This window comes from Diadema setosum, chromosome 17 (genome assembly GCF_964275005.1).
Source record: "Diadema setosum chromosome 17, eeDiaSeto1, whole genome shotgun sequence".
NCBI lineage: Eukaryota > Metazoa > Echinodermata > Echinoidea > Diadematoida > Diadematidae > Diadema > Diadema setosum.
Genome location: NC_092701.1, coordinates 1,449,056 through 1,467,546, shown reverse-complemented (window position 1 = coordinate 1,467,546; position 18,491 = coordinate 1,449,056). Strand labels below are relative to the sequence as shown.

Genomic DNA, 18,491 nt, shown 5'->3' with positions numbered 1-18,491 from the left:
CGTACAGACGGACGTACAGACGGACGGACGGACAACCCGAAAACATAATGCCTCCGGCACCACTTCGTGGCGGAGGCATAAAAATGGTAATAAATTTCGTGTGTTTTTATACACAAATATGGCAGTTAGGTATAAATGTATAGCATGGGCCTGTATAATTTTTAGGCAATAAACCATGGGATCAGTGTGAGCCATATATTCAAAATGGCCGCCATGTAACCTAATATATCTTGGGACATAAAACCCATAGAAAATCTAGTTCTTGTGTCTAAACTTATGTTGTTGTTTTTTTATGTGCGAACGTTCATAATGTGTACGCATTTCTTAAGTGTGCTCGTGTCAGATTTTTTTTTTTTTTCGCTTCGTGCATGGCATCCAGACCTGAAACCCTGCCATTAATATTTTTTTCTTCATTCATTTTAGATAGTAGGGGGAATAAAATTATCCTTGACATAACATGCCAGTAACAAGTCGAAGGCTTGCTCTGAATTTTCATTAAAAAATGCAATATTACTAAGATTATGCAAACTAGCCTAAAATGCCTTTTGAGATGTAGATTCAGTAAGAAATGCATTTCATGTGTCTTATATCTCATTGGGTGTGATGATCCAAAGTGATACCTCACTCACGCACATAATGCATTGATTATCATTATTGCTAATTATGTCTATGATCAGTTAGACTGCAGTAAGTGGCCCAACTGTAATCAGCATTTTCGGTCTTACAGAATTCATGGGTAGAGGGAGACAAACTGAAGAAATCTCACACCCTACCCCCATTATATTTGTTGTCGTTGTTGTTGTAAATTTAATTTTACAATTATGCAGTCATCGGTGACTTGTAGGGGATGAATCTGAAAGTGTTGGAAGGTCTTTAGTTTACTGGTGGCTCCTCTGCTCTCAAGTTGGATTTCTGTATTAAGGGCTTCGTGACCAATATCGTTTGTTTGTTTTTTTGACACAAGTTGAGTTAGTGCCTGGAATATAAATATCACGTCATGGGGAAAAAGATACAACAGACGCATATCACAAATGTACAGACTTATTGAGAAGTTTCGAAAGAGGGCGCCACCTCTTATTATCGCATGGGCGGCGGGGAGGCTCAGTTCTCTCTTCTTCTTCTTCTTCCTTTTTTTTTTGGGGGGGGGGGGGTATTTTTGTCATGCCGTCCTCTCTAGAAGATGTTAAACAGTCAGAAACTACGATAGATACAGACCCCGTGTGCGGGATAGTCACAACGTATATCCAAAAAAAAAAAAAAAAATACCGCTTCGTTCATTTATAATTGTAAAGAGCAGGGTGCATAACTCGTTAAAGACTTCCACCCCAAGCACTCACAGGTAGACCGATGAAAGACCAGTCAGAGCAGCTGAATATGGGCTATCCAGCCATCTTATCGCATGATAAAAAAAAAAATGACTCCCTCCCCCTCAGAAAAAAAGAAAACAAAAAACAAGAGAGATATAAACAGGATACTACGGATACTCAAAGTTATAATTCTTGAAATGAAATCGGTCCTCCGTTTTTTTTTTTATATGCACTTAATACCTGTTCGTCTGTAAGGGTTGGGGGGGGGGGGGTGGGTGGCTTCTGAAAAAGTAAATGATTCAATGGGTTATTCAATAAGTTGGATTCATTGTTATGCGAGTGAATAAATCAAGTACAGTTAGACAAACTTAGACTCATTAGTCATGGCTGAAGTAAAGTTTAACATAACAAACATTATACAAAAGGCAAGCACAGCTATACAGAACCACAACTTTTCATCATTATTGTTAGGAAGATTTCGCATTTCCTTACGCATTTCATTTTCGGTGTATTATGTTTCATCATATACTTGTCCTTCATTATCCTTCAAATTAATGCCACCATCGTTCGACAGAATGTTAACAGGTTTAATCTGTAAAAAAACTGTTCTGTAGCTGTTCAGTAAAGATAAGAGACGTAAATGTAATCGACATAACACTTTATATCTACGAGTATAAGTCAACTTCATCATAAATTGAAGTCTGCCTGCTCCCGAAAACAAAGCACATGCCTTATGTTTACGAGAAGCCAAATACAAATTTCAAATTTGTATTGAAAATATATCTGTAGAGAACAAGTGCTCTGATGTGCAATCTACTGAGAGGTGACCGATTGTGTCTCCTCAAACATTGTGCAAGTAACAAAGTACACATTTGACATAATGATACATGTTATCTCCAAGTATGAATTTCAAAGTCCAGTCTTTATCTATACATATAAAATTAACAATCAATCATCATTAACCATTAACCTTGTTGACTAACTGTAAACTCGAATAGTTCTCTTTTACAGGGTGAAAAAAATGCAACAACGTTAAGCATGACATATCAATAATGACGTGCATTTCTTTTTCTTTTAAGTCGCTTCGTCAGATGTAGCCCAAAATTTGAATTATTTTCTCGTTCGGAAACAGCCTTCTAATATGTCATGTGCTGGCATTCGGCTACCAAGAAAGATCAAAGGTGGATGTTTCGGATATCAGAGCCTGTAAAGAGTATAGACTTTGATGATCGTTGGCTTGATGTGACTTCATTCTCATATTTATCAAAGAACTGTTTCATGGAATCGAAAATGAAATAAAATTCGTTATTCTCATGGTTTGTCGATCCGATTATGAAACAAGTTTTTTTTTTATAGAAAATTTGTTATTCCGAAAATTCGTTGATCCGAATATGAAAAAAAAAAAACCATGTAAATAAAGTTATTTCTTTTACGATAAACAAGCCTTCGAAATAATTGAAATCATCGACATGAAATGAAATTGTATGCTCAAAAATTGAAAACGAACCATGTAAGCCCGAAGTAAGGTGTTGATGAATATCGTTTGAACTTGAACTTTTATTTTCTTGACTAAGAACGCAAATATGATGGAATAATACTGGAAGGTGACAACCTATATCAAAGATGGTTAACTTTATCTCCAAAAGGTCCACCTTTCGACACTAATGCCCTTTTGATGCAGGTAATTAACTTCAAATGAAATGATACACAGGAACAGAGAAGCAATAAAAAAACCCCAAGAAATAATGAATAATTCAATGTTCAATAAGTATCTTCGTAATGAATTTTGATATACATTAGTCTGGCGAAGTATCTTGGGGCCGATTGTTTCAAAGTTTTTGACATGTTATAAAAAAAATAAATGCATGATTACGACAGGAGTGTTAAATTTTCCCTGCAGGAAAGAGTACAGTGTTTCACTGTGTGAGAAAATAGGTGCACACAACACAGTGTGAAATCTCTCTGCACTATTAAATTTGAGCGTTCTAGCAGTGTGAACACAATGTGAGTCAACAATTCACAGCGTGAAAGAAAGCATCACTTTGTGAACACTCTCTGAAAACCAAACCACAGAGTGAAATAATCTTCACACTATTAAAATAGCGTTTTCACATAGCCGACTATGTGAACACACTGTATTCTTTCCAGTCTAGGTTGGTGCATACAGTGCATACACAGGTGTACATTGCATATGCGTGACATTGTAGATTTTGCGTTGTTTGTACTATGTGAATGATTTACACATATAATCAGGGGAAGTAGATGACATAGCAAGATGAAGCAGCAAAATGATTATGAAGAAGAAGTTGTGTGTGATTGTGTGCATTTCTGTCTACTGGAAGACAGCGAGGGACTTTAGAATTGGCAAAACGCTTTTTTCATGGTACTAAGATAATGTCAAACTAAGATAAGTTATCTGACTGAATTAAGGACAGCTCATTTGAAATATTAATCATTAGGATCAGCTTATCTCAACCACTCTTCATATCTACAGGTATACATGTAGGTGTGTATGTTAAAATGTGTAGAACAGACAAATGCATCCGAAGGACCTAAAATTATCTTCCTTATATCTTGTTTCATCTTAATGCAACCTAGCTGAGAAAGCCAACGTTGAGGCACGTTTCTTGCTACATCGCAATCCCCACTCCATGCATGTAGGCCTATACTATATTCCTCCAGGACCATGAATGGCCTCTGTAATTGTCTCTTCACGCCTCAATCTTGTCCCCGATATGACATTTCGTTGGCGTTTTTGAATAAGGAGTACAAAAGCAAAGACAAAAACAAAAACAAAGACATAAAAATCCAGACAAAGCATTACACACGCACACAAACACAGACAAAACACTTGCCTCACGGCGTATCTGCATGGATTTGATCGGGGAGGGGAGGGGGGGGGGGGGGGGGTGTAGGAGGAGGTGCCCCCTTCCCGCAGTGAGAACTTTGTGTAATTTTATGTTGTAATTGGTGCAATTTCATGCAAGTTTTTGCGTGCAAATTCAGTATTCACCGACGTGGGTGACATGCGGTTAGTGTTGTAAAGCGTCATTTTAAGGTACTGTTTACAATGGGACGGTGATTTAATACATGTTTGTGTTATAACATCTGATGCATACGTGTAAGTCAGTTGTATCACTAATCTCATGATTATCATATAGATATTTTCCAGTAAAGTTTAAATACAAGGAGATATCTCTATACCCAACACTATTTTTCTCAGATATCAATAACTGTACATGGTTTGGTCTATGGACAAAATTTAATTATGACAATTGTTCACATTTTGAACGTTAATTATACTGCTTATTTTCTGTTACACTGGTTGTTTCTGTCCCTTATATATATATATATGTATACTCACATTTTTGAACTATTTGAAGCACTAAAGCTGTTTTTTTCTCTGAAAGTGGTAAATTATGCCTTTAATTTCACCTGGAACATAGTACAAAATCAATAATAGTAACGTGTAAAAAGTCATACATAATCCGCGGAGTAATTTATCCACGTCAAATTATCGTGAAAGGTTGAAGTGGTACCACCCTACCGCGACAGTAAAAAAAAGAAAGAAAGAAAAAAAGAATAGGCGTTGTCTGCTTTTTCACGCACTGTGTTAAACTGCATCCATGCACCAGGTTCATAACTCAAATCACATATTAGATTGGCCTTTGGTCGAGGACAAAGTAAACAACATTAGAATATTATATCACTTTGTCTTGCTCTGTATCACTCGAGAGCAGTACCAAACACAATCTATTTACCAGTAACCTGATTAAATTTTGAACTATGTCTCCAGCAATATAATGACTATCAAGATGTCAACAGTACGTGCTATGCCACGTATTAAGTCATGTTCGAGACACGGGGACTTTTAGACAATTAGATAGCACGCAAGCTGCGGAGAGGCTCATTTACTTTCTTACACTATTCTTCCTAAAGAAATTCCGTTTCTCCTCTAGAAGGTTCATTGCATGGGATATGCTCAACTATCTCAATTTTCTTGAACTGTGAGAGTTGTGATTATTTGACAGGATTGCAGGATGCTGGAATCAAAACGTGTACTCACTTTACGGTTTAAAATATATCTATTATAGACAAGCTATGATGGATAGAGGCTGGGACAGAGTATACAATCTCGTTCTGCTCCTAACATTGACAGCTTATGTGGTCTGTGGCTCCACTGGTAAGTGTGACTATATGAAAATATTATTTCTTTGAACTTTCACTCCTGTCAGTCTAGGGTATCATGGTCCCGCTGATTGATATCACTAAATAATGTGTTTAAAATAATTGGTAAATCCAAGTGGACATGACATTATCCAATATGGCTGTTCATACAGGGAAATTCTAAAAGAGTGTGCACCCATAAGTGATACATCCCTTTTCAAACTCACATTTTTGTAATATTTCCCTATGAAAATAGGCTGAATGCAATGATTATTCAAATCAATCTCCTGTTTCATACCGAATGTAGGTTAGTGTATTTTTTTGATGTCATTATATATGCCTAATTTATTTTTTGGTACATTCACCGATGTCGGTATAAATGACTAGATAATCTACTAATGATACAACTAGAAACTTTATTATGTTTTCCGAGGTTATTGTTGCTGTTGTTGTTGTTTCTTTCAAGCAGTATTTTTCGAGTAATTTTGGAAGAAAACAATCATCGTGTCCAGAGAAAAACGCATAGATGAAATTTGAGCAGGGTTCTCCCGTCTTGCTTATGTACAGCGTCCGACCATTCTGGGAAGCCGAAGTACGTTCCAAGCTATATAGGATTAATAATATGTCCTCAGTCGGGTTTTCAGGGCTTGATTTGAAATATAGATTCGTTGTTGAGAAATAAATGCATGAAAAAAATATACATCCCTTATTCATTCTTGCCTTAAAAATTCCGGAAGTCAGATACCGTCTCTCTCTCTCTCTCTCTCTCTCTCTCCTCGGTGTTTTAAAATCTTTTTGTACCCATTTATCTTAAACTGCGAAAAGCATTTAAGGCGAGTCACCTTAAATGCTGGGAATTAATGAATTCCAAATGAATGGAACAAGACAGTCACTCGATTTTAAATGGATGAATGTTTCACTTTTTCAAAGGTGGTGGAATTTGTTTGTCTGACGGGTAGTGTTACTGTTTTTTTTTAAACAAAATTAATTATGGCAGTCAGAACAAAGTATAAAAGGGAAAGTTTTTTTCAGTAATACCTATGCATGAAGAGAGCAACATGCAACACATCGCAGTAATGGAATTCATCAGCGGCGAATTTTCACCAAGAATATATTTTCAGCACCATTACCAGGTGTTCTCTAGAGCAAAATAACAACACCAAAAACAGGAGCAACAACAACAACAACAAACAAATAAACAAGCCAAGCACATACACAACATCATACAAACTGCTTCAGGATATCATAAACATTTCAAATTCATTATTTTCTTCCGTCGAGATGTTTTCATTGTAACTGACTGACAAATTGCCCTAGTCGATGTAGGGCAATTTGTCGATCAGTTGCAACATAAACATTATAATTTTATTGAAAAAGATTTATCATAATCTTCGTGAAATTATGAAACAGATGAGTAAATTTATCATCCACACTCACTCGTAGTGATATTTCAAGGAATTATCTAAATTTGTTCCAGTAATATTCATTTGAAAAGACTGGTTAGTGAGTTAACGGGAGACCTCAAATTTTATTGCGACTGATAACACCATTTTTAGAAGCCGTGCGCAAATTCATTGGAAATGATATACGATCACCAATTGCATGTTCCATTCCCATCGCGCCTATGTAACATTTCAAAAGTTCTCAATTTACCTTGCATCCTAAGGTTTACATCGATTACATTTCCTTTAAATCATGCCTTTTCATGAATCACCCCTGACGATGCCTGGAAATATGAACAGATGAATTTATAGTTATTCACATTTAATTTATCAATACAACGAGACTCACTGCTAGGACACAATCACTGTAGAGCAGATACAGTACCGATCAATGGCAACCACAACAATGAGTATACATTAGTCTTACTCTTTGTGGATTCGAATATTAAGGGAAGATTACCACCCCCCCCCCAAAAAAAAAAATAAATAAATAAATGAGGGTACAGAGATATATCGTTTCCTGATATTTTCAGGTCGGCACAAATACCTTCTGACATAAAGCACTAGCATTCCATCCCTCTTGAACTGGGTATCATCATCTATCATGATATGCCTCACAATATCATGACATCATAAATCATGCACTTGGTATTATTGGTGGCGTCTCATCACGTTCCCATACAAATCCATCATTTACTAAGATTTTGAAAACCAACGATGTGCATTATTTGTTTCAACTTGGTCAGTTTATGTTGAATTACAACGAAAATGCACTTTCCAGTATTTTCAATTCAATGTTCCCACGTAACCAGTTTTTTTTTTTTTCACATTTTCATGACATATATATTCAAATTCATCCCTCTCGCTGACGGATGGCAGAATGTGAAGATCAAATTCGTTTTTGTTCACACAATTTCATGAATTTTTCATTCAAATTAGTCAGATGTTGTCGATTCTTTATTTAGATGGTAAACCAACTTATTCTTACGTTGTCTCGTAAATTGTATCGTTACACATTATTCCCTAGCCATTTGCTTTGCAATAAACAATACACACGAAAAACACGTATGCCAACCAAAATGGATTGAATGATACATGACAGTCAAAAGTCCTAACCCAGGACAGTATCACTGTCAGTGTGACATTTAAAACTTTAACTCGTAATTTTCAGGTTTTCCGCATCATAATGCATGAAGCAAACATTAAATTTTATACTATGGAAAGCAGCAAACGTAATTATTTATCCATTCTTTGACATAAAACAGGCTACAATTCTACACTTAAATTTTGTCGTTAACCATGTTTGCCTAGAAATCGTTTGTCAGTGATTTCTTTTGCGAGACGGTTCTGTTTGTATCAGTGTGTACTCGGATTGCTTGTGTGTGTGTGTGTGTGTGTGTGTGTGTGTATCTATGTTCTGTGTGTGTGCGGGGGAGGGGGCACTTGTGTGTGTGTTAACTCCTGAATGTAAAGAAAATACACGAATGACTGGAAAATCACAGATACAGATACAGATAATATGAATGAAAATTCAAATCAATCCTGCTCTTTTGAGTGCTGCGAGTGAGACTGACGATTTTGAACTGTAAATGACGAAAATGTATGCCAAATTTCTAAATTGAATGGACTTTATTTGAAAATAAATGAGGAAAGACGAATTTGAAAGTAAGATTGGCCTAATTCCGACATCCTGCGACGAAACTGAAGTAAACATTTAAAAATTGAATGGAAAAAGTTTGAAAATGAATGGGAAAACCTATATTATTCCCCTAGGCAATCTAATAAGTTTTCGTTTACCCCTTCGGAGAACTTAATTGACTCAGAATATACTTAAATACACCGGTTGTAGATTTTGCAATTCTTGAAACTGTAAAATAAACAAAAAAAAACATATATCTCTATCTTTGTATTCTTTTAAGTTCAAGTTGCAATTCTTTCTGGTAAATCCTCCCTGATATTTTCTTTTTTCATTAGCTATAAGGGCTCATTATAACTCGGGATTCATCATCCATCCATCAATTGATCAATCAATCAATCACTGATTAATCCATGAATGTAGTCATGAAAATAGAGATCAGGTTTAAGTTTTCAGATAATCAGTTGACGTGGTGTTTATTACATGTAACAGAATCTCGGCGTCAAGTGATTGTCAGAATCCTGTCATTGCTATTTCGTGAAGATTAAAAGCTATTATACAAACAATGACAGAACTTTGAAAGAATTTACATTAATGGAACGTTCATATAAGACGTTGCTCATGAAAGAAAAATCTTCAATTAAACATTGTTCGTTATTTATGCAAATATTTTACATGTATCCATGATATCATACATTTTTTATCTAATCTATCTACTGCTTAAAACTGTTTTATCACACTACGGCATCCAGAAAGCTTTCATATACGAAGAGATTACCTCGCAGTGATTTTCCTACCTATAAGCGTATGTAAAATGACGAGATCTTGCGTTTGCCACACTCCATTGTCTAGCCTCAGATGTGAACACTGCCCCCTTCGTTCATGGAAGGAAAGGGGAAGATATCCGACTGTCATGTGACGTCCAGGATGAGCCTCTCGCTGTGGTCTGGGTTAAGGAGGACATCTCAGATCAAAAGCCACGGACAACAAAGGCTACATTCTTCGATGGAAAGGCTGAGAGCAAGGATGACCGGTTCCACATCGACAAGAACTTTAGCCTCGTCATCACTGACTTGGCGGTGGCAGATACGGGTCTCTACCATTGTGATGTTACGCTGAGGAACTTTGAGAGTTTCTCGAATTCCACTCTCATGAAGATAAGCTGTAAGCAAGCTTTTGTTATCATGCGACCGACGATTAGGAGGAGGCTGTCAAAAGAAAATATGTTTTCATTGACCTTTGTGATATTAAATTGAAAAAAAGAAATGCAAGGTTGATGCCCATGGTAAACGATTTACTAGAAGTGTGGAAAGACTGGCCTTTTAGTATATCATGTGACAAAGCGTTCTGATTTCAGATTCAGAATTGTTCATCTTTTGTGAGAATATTCACCATTTTTTTGTGATGATATTTTTTCTAATATGTACTTTTATCATTATCTTTATTATTGTTATCATTGTTATTGTTATCATTGTTATTGTTATCATTGTTATCGTTATCTTTGTTATTGTTATTATTATTATTATCATTATTACTATTATTATTCATACTACCATAATCATACATATTTGTGAATAACATACGTATTTTTTCATCTGTTCATTTGTATTCATTTACAATGAGTTTTCTTTACTCACGTTTTCAATCGTCTAGCCTCTATGGTAGGCACTGCGCCGAACGTTCGGGGATGGAAAGGGGAGGACAACCAACTGCCATGTAACATTCCAGAAGAGCCTTTCGCTGTGTACTGGTCAAAGGAGAGCGACTCAGATCAGCAGCCGCCGACAATCAAGGCTACATTCCTCGATGGAAACTTCGAGAGCAGGGAGGAACGGTTCGACATCGACAAGAACTTCAGCCTCGTCATCACCAGCTTGCAGGTTGCTGATGAGGGTCTCTACCATTGTGATGTGGTGCTCACGAACCTTGATGACTTAAGGAATTCCACTTTTTTGACAGTGGACTGTAAGTAACTTACTGCTATCATGATTCACATTCTTTGCAGAGTGTAAACAGTAATTTATGAGTCTTACGTGAGACATGTAAGCAATGAAATGATTTGAGTAAAAACCAATTATGGACGCTTTGCTGTAATTTTGCATGTCCATAATTCAGGTCGCTAAAATCGTTCTTATGTTCTAATATTGGAAGTGAGCAGGTCAGAGAGTGAAGTGATAAGTGAGTTAACTACGTGAAACGTAAGTGGAATTTTCGTCTCATGAGGGGTAGGTGATGTTCTTCTGAAAAAAAAAACCCAACAACATATGTATGTTTCCTGCTTATTATCGTCTTGTTTTTCTGTCCTCTCCACTAATCAAGGAGGGCATGAATGACTGATGCAGTCCTCAAAACAGAAACGAAATTCAATACGCAAAAAAAAAAGATACGGAACACACATTTTCTTGCCTGCAATCCATTCTACAACATAGTGATGACTGCCACACACACCATAATAATACATCGAAGAGAACAATCGCACACCATGTGTAGGTGAAGAAAAAAGAAGAAGATATAAATGATTTTGTCCATTCGATGTCCAGTTAAGAGTACACAGCGGTTAAAGGGATGCTATATCTTTGGTAAGACCAGAATTCAGTGTTTGACTTTTTGGGAGATAATGTTAAAGAGGATACAATTAAAAGAAATTGAAACTTTATTTATGACACGCCTTTTGTGAGGACGATTTTATTTTACTCTGTTCTCGGCTCAGCCATTTACAGAACGATTTTTTATTAAATGAACTTTTTGATACCTCGTATAATTGTATGCCCTTTATTTTTTAGTATTTCTAATCAAGATCTTAATCCCCACCTCAACGAAAACTACACCTCCACTTTAACCTCAATTCCATTCTCGCCTTTTGTAAGACTTGTGAAAGTGCAGCAGAATGAGGAGACTGCAGGCAATTAAAACTGGGCAGCTATGGCGATCGCTATACACTGTGCACATTATGTGTAAGCGTAGGTCTGTCATGCATATGCTTCATTTTTTTCTACATTTGTTACATTTTGTGTCTTCAATATTTGTTCTAGATTCCCACGTAAGATGACAAAATCACGCCGTTTTAATACTATTCATTCTTTTAAAAGCGATGGCGTCAAAACATGTAATCGAGGAATGCGTCGATGAGAGCCAATCCAATAAAAGCCGGTGCACATACCAAACTTCCTCCAACACTCCTTTCGTTAACCTAACGTGTGTCGTCAGTGAATTCAAGCCTAACATTTCAATGTCATGGTCCAAGGAGACGGGGGAGATACTTAACTCGATAGTTTCGCACCAGACTACACTATCTGACGACACATACGAGAGGTTCGAGGCAATCACTGTGTTTGTGCATGACGGAACAGAAGAAACCTTTATATGCGTGGCTACCGGTGATCCTCTAATTGGAATCTCGACAGCTGAAGTCACCGTTCTGTCTCCATCAGGTTGGGTGAAAAGTTACCAATAGTTTGTGTTTCGTCATGAAATCATGATCATGAATATAGAGTTTGGTTTTGATAAACAGTCATAGCATAAAATGACTATAAAAGTACTCAAAATATATCTTGTAACAAACATTTTTATCATAAATTGTTTTGGGGAAGATCAATCTGATTGCATAATTTTGAGCAAACATTCATTTATGCAATCAATCATGGAAGTATCTTTTTCAATATTGCAGACAAATACATAGAAATTGCTTTCACAAAGTGAGATAAAGAGTGAGCTAACTCCTTTTCGTAGTGATTTTTCTGAATAAAATGCCAAAATACGTATGACGGTTGGATCCATACAATCGAGTACTTCTTTGGCAATATAAAAGACGTGAAATTTTAATGCCTTCAAATTCAAGTAATGGAAGAAAGGTGTTTCAAATAACATGTATACCTATTTCGAATTTCAGAAAAACTTGGTGATATGGATCTCGTCATTGGTCTAGCCATCGGTGTACCTGTCGCCCTAGCCATCCTATTTCTCCTTGTTGGAATCTTTCTGCAAAAATATCATCCTGAATACTTACCACGGAAAGGTGTGGATATTGACAGACTTAGTAACCAATTTGATAAAATCGTAATGAATAACACTTGATCTGCGTTAGGTTAAAGGGTTGGTGTAGTGTTGGTGGAGATAGGAATGGGACTTTTATCTTTTTGCGAGGTACCAAGAAACCACTAATGAAGTTCATGACATAGTACAGAGGACACCATTCCAAGAGGAACTCATAAATTTTGGAATAAATGAGACGTCCAAAAGCAAAGTACAAACAAGTAAAACAAAGTGATCCTAATAAAAACATTGGTCCAGACATTTATTAGGATTGCTCTGTTTGGGATATTCAGCCATTTAAAAACCAATTTTCATCAAATAAAACGTTGAATCACTCCTAGAATTGCATGCTTGTTCATATTTCATCAGAGGTTTCTCATTATTTCATTAAAGAATACTAGAAACCTGAATTTAGGTCTCAACCAAAACTTTACGATCCCTTCAAGACCAACTGAAAAGAGTGGGTTGTAATTACTGTATCATCTCCTTTTTGTTATTGATATTCGCCCCTTTTCAGTACAAATAATGCTAGTCAATCAGATCTGTATCATAAACGTGTAGGATTATAGTATACCCACATCATGAAATACATTTAACTATACTATGGAAAACATAAAATGTAACATACAAACAGAAAGTAACTGTTAATATTACGCTAACATTACGGTGGTGAATAAGAAAAACATAACATGTAACATTAAAATAGAATGTAACTGATAATGTTACGCTAACATCACAGTGGTAAATTTTGAGACGCTCGATAGATACTATCAAGTACGTGAGTACGGGAGACAACAATCGACGTAAATATTGTGATTTCGATTGAACGAATGCACATAGCTATCATCACACAATGTGCATATCGTCTGCCCCATCAGTGGAAAATCAAGGAAGGGGGGGGGGGACGGCACGTCCCCTTTGATGTATATATTAAATATATTAGTTTTTATTAAAGAAAATGATTATAAAGTTTTTGTACCTCAAAAGTTTCCCTGAGTTTCCTTGTCTTAGTTTGTGTTTCAGGGTTAAAGTACCTTTCATATAGCTAACACTATGAGACTTACTCGCCCTAAAGTGCTCTCATGTCTTTGTAATCATGCAATAATGGTTTCGTACAATACGTGTATATTGATTCTCGCGGTACTGCGTCGAGTCAAACTAACGGCTCGTTCGAATTTTTCAGAGCCCGTTCTGCTCTGGTATGAAACCATTATTGCATGATTACTAAGACATGAGAGCACTTTGGGTCGAGTAAGTGTCACAGTGTTAGTTATATGAAAGGTACTTTAACCTAAAACACAAACTAAGACAAGGAAACTCAGGGAAACTATTGAGGTACCAAAACGTTATATTACTTTAAAGTGTACACCAGAGAATTGCGCTAAGGCCCATGTTGTATGCTTGTCAGCTAATGAAGTGGCACCTTGTTGCTTTTGCGCCCTCCCAACTCCAAATTCCTGGATCCGCCCCTGCCCATACACACTGGGTTTTGATTTTTGTTGATGCTCTCGTCTTTGTTGGTGTTGTTATGTCTCACAGGATGTAGCTGGAATCCCTGCAGGGGACAAGCCAGAACACAGCGATCTTACGTGGAAGGATTGATGATGGGTATGAGATACTTCAACACGATTCATCTTATTTTGTGGTCTAATTTTTGGTTAAAAGCAAAATAAAAAAGAGAGAAGGAGGAATTTGGCTTTAGAATTTCCGGTAACAACCACAATAAATTGCTATTCTTTTACTTGTTTATTCCCTGATCATCTATAGCGTGTACAAAAAAAAAATGTCAATCATTACATGCACGAATCGACAACAATTGTACTACTTCTGTATGTGTGTGTGTGTGTGTTTCTGTTTGTTTGGTTTTTGGAAAGGGTGGTAGTGTATTCCATTTTATTCGATTCATTTTATCTGGCAAACAACATTAGATCGTCCTGAACTCAGTATACTTGGAGGAGGTCTTCTTATGCTTGAGTTCTACAGTTTATATCTAAAGGCTCTTTTCCTCCAAAGTATGGCAAATTATGTTCTGAAGCTTCTTGTGAAGCTGCATTACGATCTAGATGTATATTTCACAGTTCAAACCCCCTTGAAAAGTGACAAAGTATCCCCAGTGCCACACAAAAGTGGTTACAATGAATCCTACTAATTATCACAGTCTGTAGGGACTTCATAATCTGGGAAAGAGTGGGTTGAAAATAACATTTTTTTTTTAATATCCTGTCTGTTCTTTTGTGTCTTATAAAGTCATCAACGTTTTGTATGAAAATATCGGTATAACATATTTTCTTGGATTAAGTTTGACTTTGAAAAATGACCAGAAACTTGTCAACAACATATATATATATTTTTTTTTTCTAAGTGTCATAAAAAACAAAACATTTGTTTTCGTTATTTTCTTTTGATAAAAAGAATAGTGACTGTGCCTTCCATTCAAATTTTTGTGGTTTCGCAAAACGGTAACTGGTCTGAGATATTTGCAGAACATGTGATTTACAAATCAGTTACGCTTTATCGACATGTTTTTTTCGGTATTTCATATAAAGTCACGAAATTATTTTGTTTTTGGTCGTTATAAGTAATTGAGAGCATAGAGTGGATGAACCTTAACTAACTTACATGGCTAAATGATTTACCTTTGTCTGTCCTTTTTGTTTGCATTCAAGGATCAGTAAACCCGGCGTTGACAAAGAAGCAAGTGAAACGATGCAAAGAAGATCTGAAGGCGTATTACCGTAAGACGCGACGCAAGGTCACTGTTGATCCCCTTAACTTTATGGAACGTGTAAACTTGGATGATATCTATACCAATCTGAGTCTGATCGACTTAAGCAGTAATCAGAAAAGGCCACTATCATACAAGGACCTTTTGACCAATGAGGGAAATGCAAAGCTTTCAAAGCGCCTTCTAATTACAGGCGACGGAGGTGCTGGCAAAACAACGCTTTGTGCCAAGATTGCCTGGGACTGGTGCCAGGGAAAAATTCTCCAGAATCTTGATATGGTGATTCTAGTTCCTCTTCGAGATGTTATTGATGTCAACAAAAGTATTGGTAGTATTGTGGAAAGATATCTCTCTGATTCAAATGAAACAACACCAAACCTGATAGACGACTACATTTCAAAAAATCTACATAACGTTCTCCTGTTGTTTGATGGGTTTGACGAGTTCAGCGGGAACCTAGAATACGGAAGCAGCAGTGACGTCATTCGCATTATTGTTTCGGAACAATATGCGTCTTGTAAGGTCATTGTGACCTCAAGGCCATGGAGGACAAATGAATTCACACTGACCAAGAGTCTTGCTGACGATTACACCTTTATTAACGTCGAAGGATTTAAGAAAGAGGACTTATCGACATATATCAGGAAATACTTCTATAGTAGAAAGAAGGGAGCTGTTGCTGAAAACTTGATCAGCTTTATTGAGGAAAATGATGTCATCCGGTCGAACATGGCCCCGTTTCCAATTTACTGCGCAATGCTTTGCCTTATGTGGGAGGAATTCAGTGAAGAGAGGCGACGAGAAATGATGAAAATGCAAACTTTCTCGGAGATTTTTGGAGCAATGATCTCTTTTCTGAAAGAACACTATGCATCAAAATCGTGTGAAAGATTGAAGAAACTGGACGTGGTTGAAAAAGTAAGGGAAGCTAGTAAGGCAATTCAAGACGTAAGTGACATAGCACTCAACGGTTTATTGGACAGAACTTTTTCATTTCCTGAAGAACAATTCAGAGAGAGTGGAGATGCCATGCAAACGTGTTTAATGGTCGGAGTTTTGACAACAGAAACAAAAGTCATCGGCAGAGAACGTCGGCAACATGCAAACACGTCATCTTTTGTTGAGTCAAAGGTTTTGTTTCCACACAAATTGTTCCAGGAATATACTGCAGGGTTATATATTACGATTCTATTCTCCAAAGATCGTCTTAAGTACGACCATCTAAAGTACAAACTTCTTCCTCGATCTCAGGAGTTCTGTTACCTACTCTACTTCGCCTCAGCTTTAAAAAAGGAACTTGGCCTTGATATCATTCACGGCTTGATAAAGGAAGGTAACCAGGATTTATGCATTGACGTTGCGTTTGAATGTCATACTAAGGAGGCGTCCAGAGCAGTGGGAGAACGATGGCAAGAATACACTTTATCACCAAACTCGTCAGAGCATACAAACTTAGGAGTTGCGTTCATGGTGGACTGTGATGAAGTGGTGAGTGATACAACTTGATTCCAATAGTCACACATATCTTTTAAAGGGTAATGCAATTCTAATTGTGTCTGCATGTCTTTCACTGTTGATTAGGTGCACATCGACAACCTTTCATTAGTGTTTTCGAATAAACAGATGGAAAATTTTACGTTATTATCAAGTTGTAGATTATTACGTCAAGATATTAATAATTTTCCCTCATTGTGCAGTCGCAAGGTTTAGAGAAATGTGGTTGTATACAAAGTTGCCATCCCGTGTGTTGTTTTCATTGGTATTGCGTATAAGGTTTATAAGGAGGATTAAAAAAAATGATTGACAGGAGTTATTTTTTGTTTAGTTTAGTCTTTTTTTTTACATTTGAAAATATTTACATTTCAAGAGGAGATAAGGAAAAAGAATGCTTTACACTCTAATAAATCAGATCGATCCCCGGTATTCGTCAATAGTCATTTAAATTCATGCCTAACATCTCCGTTCCTTCTGTCACTCAAAGTCGTCAATGAGCAAGCATATTTGAAATAATTGCACCCAACTTCAAGACTATGGGGTTGTCAGTTAGAGGGTCGTAGTGAGCGAAATTTGGACTTTCAGATCAGTACTTAGCCTTCTTGATGTTATGCTCATTTGGCAAGTGAAATGAAACATTTTTTCTTTTTCTTTTTTTTTTTAGGCTACTAAAATTTCTTGAAAATGTGGGAAATGTAAGCTCTGTTTTGGAAGTGCTTCTTCTAACGGAGAGGGGTTCACCTTTATCAACAAACAATATTCTTAAAGATCATTGTACAATAGATCTTTATGATGTTTTTCGTCATCGGAAACAGATTAAAGGAATTCCTGTTACTGCGGGTCCCTTTACGTACAGTACATGTATATATAAATTTGATTACATTATTACAACGTAATATTGCACAAACGCTTACATCTTCTTCGTGCCGTGTTTTGTATTAATTCCATTATAATTTACACGAGCTCTAGTTTGGCTAGTTAAACATTCCTTTTCGATGTATGTACTGTGCACAATGCACAACACAAGTTCAGTTGCAAGTAATATGGGGTTCCACAAAAGAGGAGCATCCCCCTCCCCTTTTAGAATGCCGTAAATGTCGACGTTGCGCGAACTCTGACGGGCATCCAGAATCGTGGCACATTCAGGTCAGTAGTTTGCCAGAGCATCATCTTTTTTTAAATTCAAATAAAACAAAGTCCCACACGTAGAACGACAAATAAGTTGAAATAAGCAACTACTGGATGACCGTAAATGACAGAAATACAACAAGAACATATGCCTCCAGACTCCCAAATTTTGCTCGAGAAATTCACCTTGGTAGGAGGTCTATGTGTTACCTCTAAGCCCAGTTTTTTCCTTATGGGGAAGACTTCTTTATATCATTACATGCCCCCTCTTTTGCTTTTCCAAATGTATACTACCATGCTCTCGTTAGCTTTACGCTTGTCCGCACGGATATCACATTTAGCCCACCACTAACTTGTCAAATGTGCATGCATGCTTCCATCCGTGCGTCAACTATAAAAACACGGTAGTTCTCAAAATGAATTGAGTATCTGAATATAAGAACGACCTAAGTCCATGGAAGACCATTTCGAGTAAACTTAAAAAAAAAAACACTTCGTATCTTTTTTATTTGTTCAATTGATATTCTATTCAACTGTGACGGGAAGGCAACATTGTATAT

General features: G+C 36.7%; 1 protein-coding gene across 1 annotated transcript in view; it reads left to right on the top strand.

The window, feature by feature from the left end:
* Positions 1-4,333: 4,333 nt before the first annotated feature.
* LOC140241089 (uncharacterized) overlaps positions 4,334-18,491 on the top strand; it is a 72,300-nt gene continuing 58,142 nt past the window's right edge. Inside the window, exons 1-7 of the mRNA XM_072320856.1 lie at positions 4,334-4,338; positions 5,339-5,490; positions 10,206-10,517; positions 11,642-11,983; positions 12,442-12,567; positions 14,124-14,192; positions 15,251-16,797. Of these exons, the coding sequence (XP_072176957.1) occupies positions 4,334-4,338; positions 5,339-5,490; positions 10,206-10,517; positions 11,642-11,983; positions 12,442-12,567; positions 14,124-14,192; positions 15,251-16,797 (2,553 nt within the window). The remainder of the gene's footprint in view (positions 4,339-5,338; positions 5,491-10,205; positions 10,518-11,641; positions 11,984-12,441; positions 12,568-14,123; positions 14,193-15,250; positions 16,798-18,491) is intronic.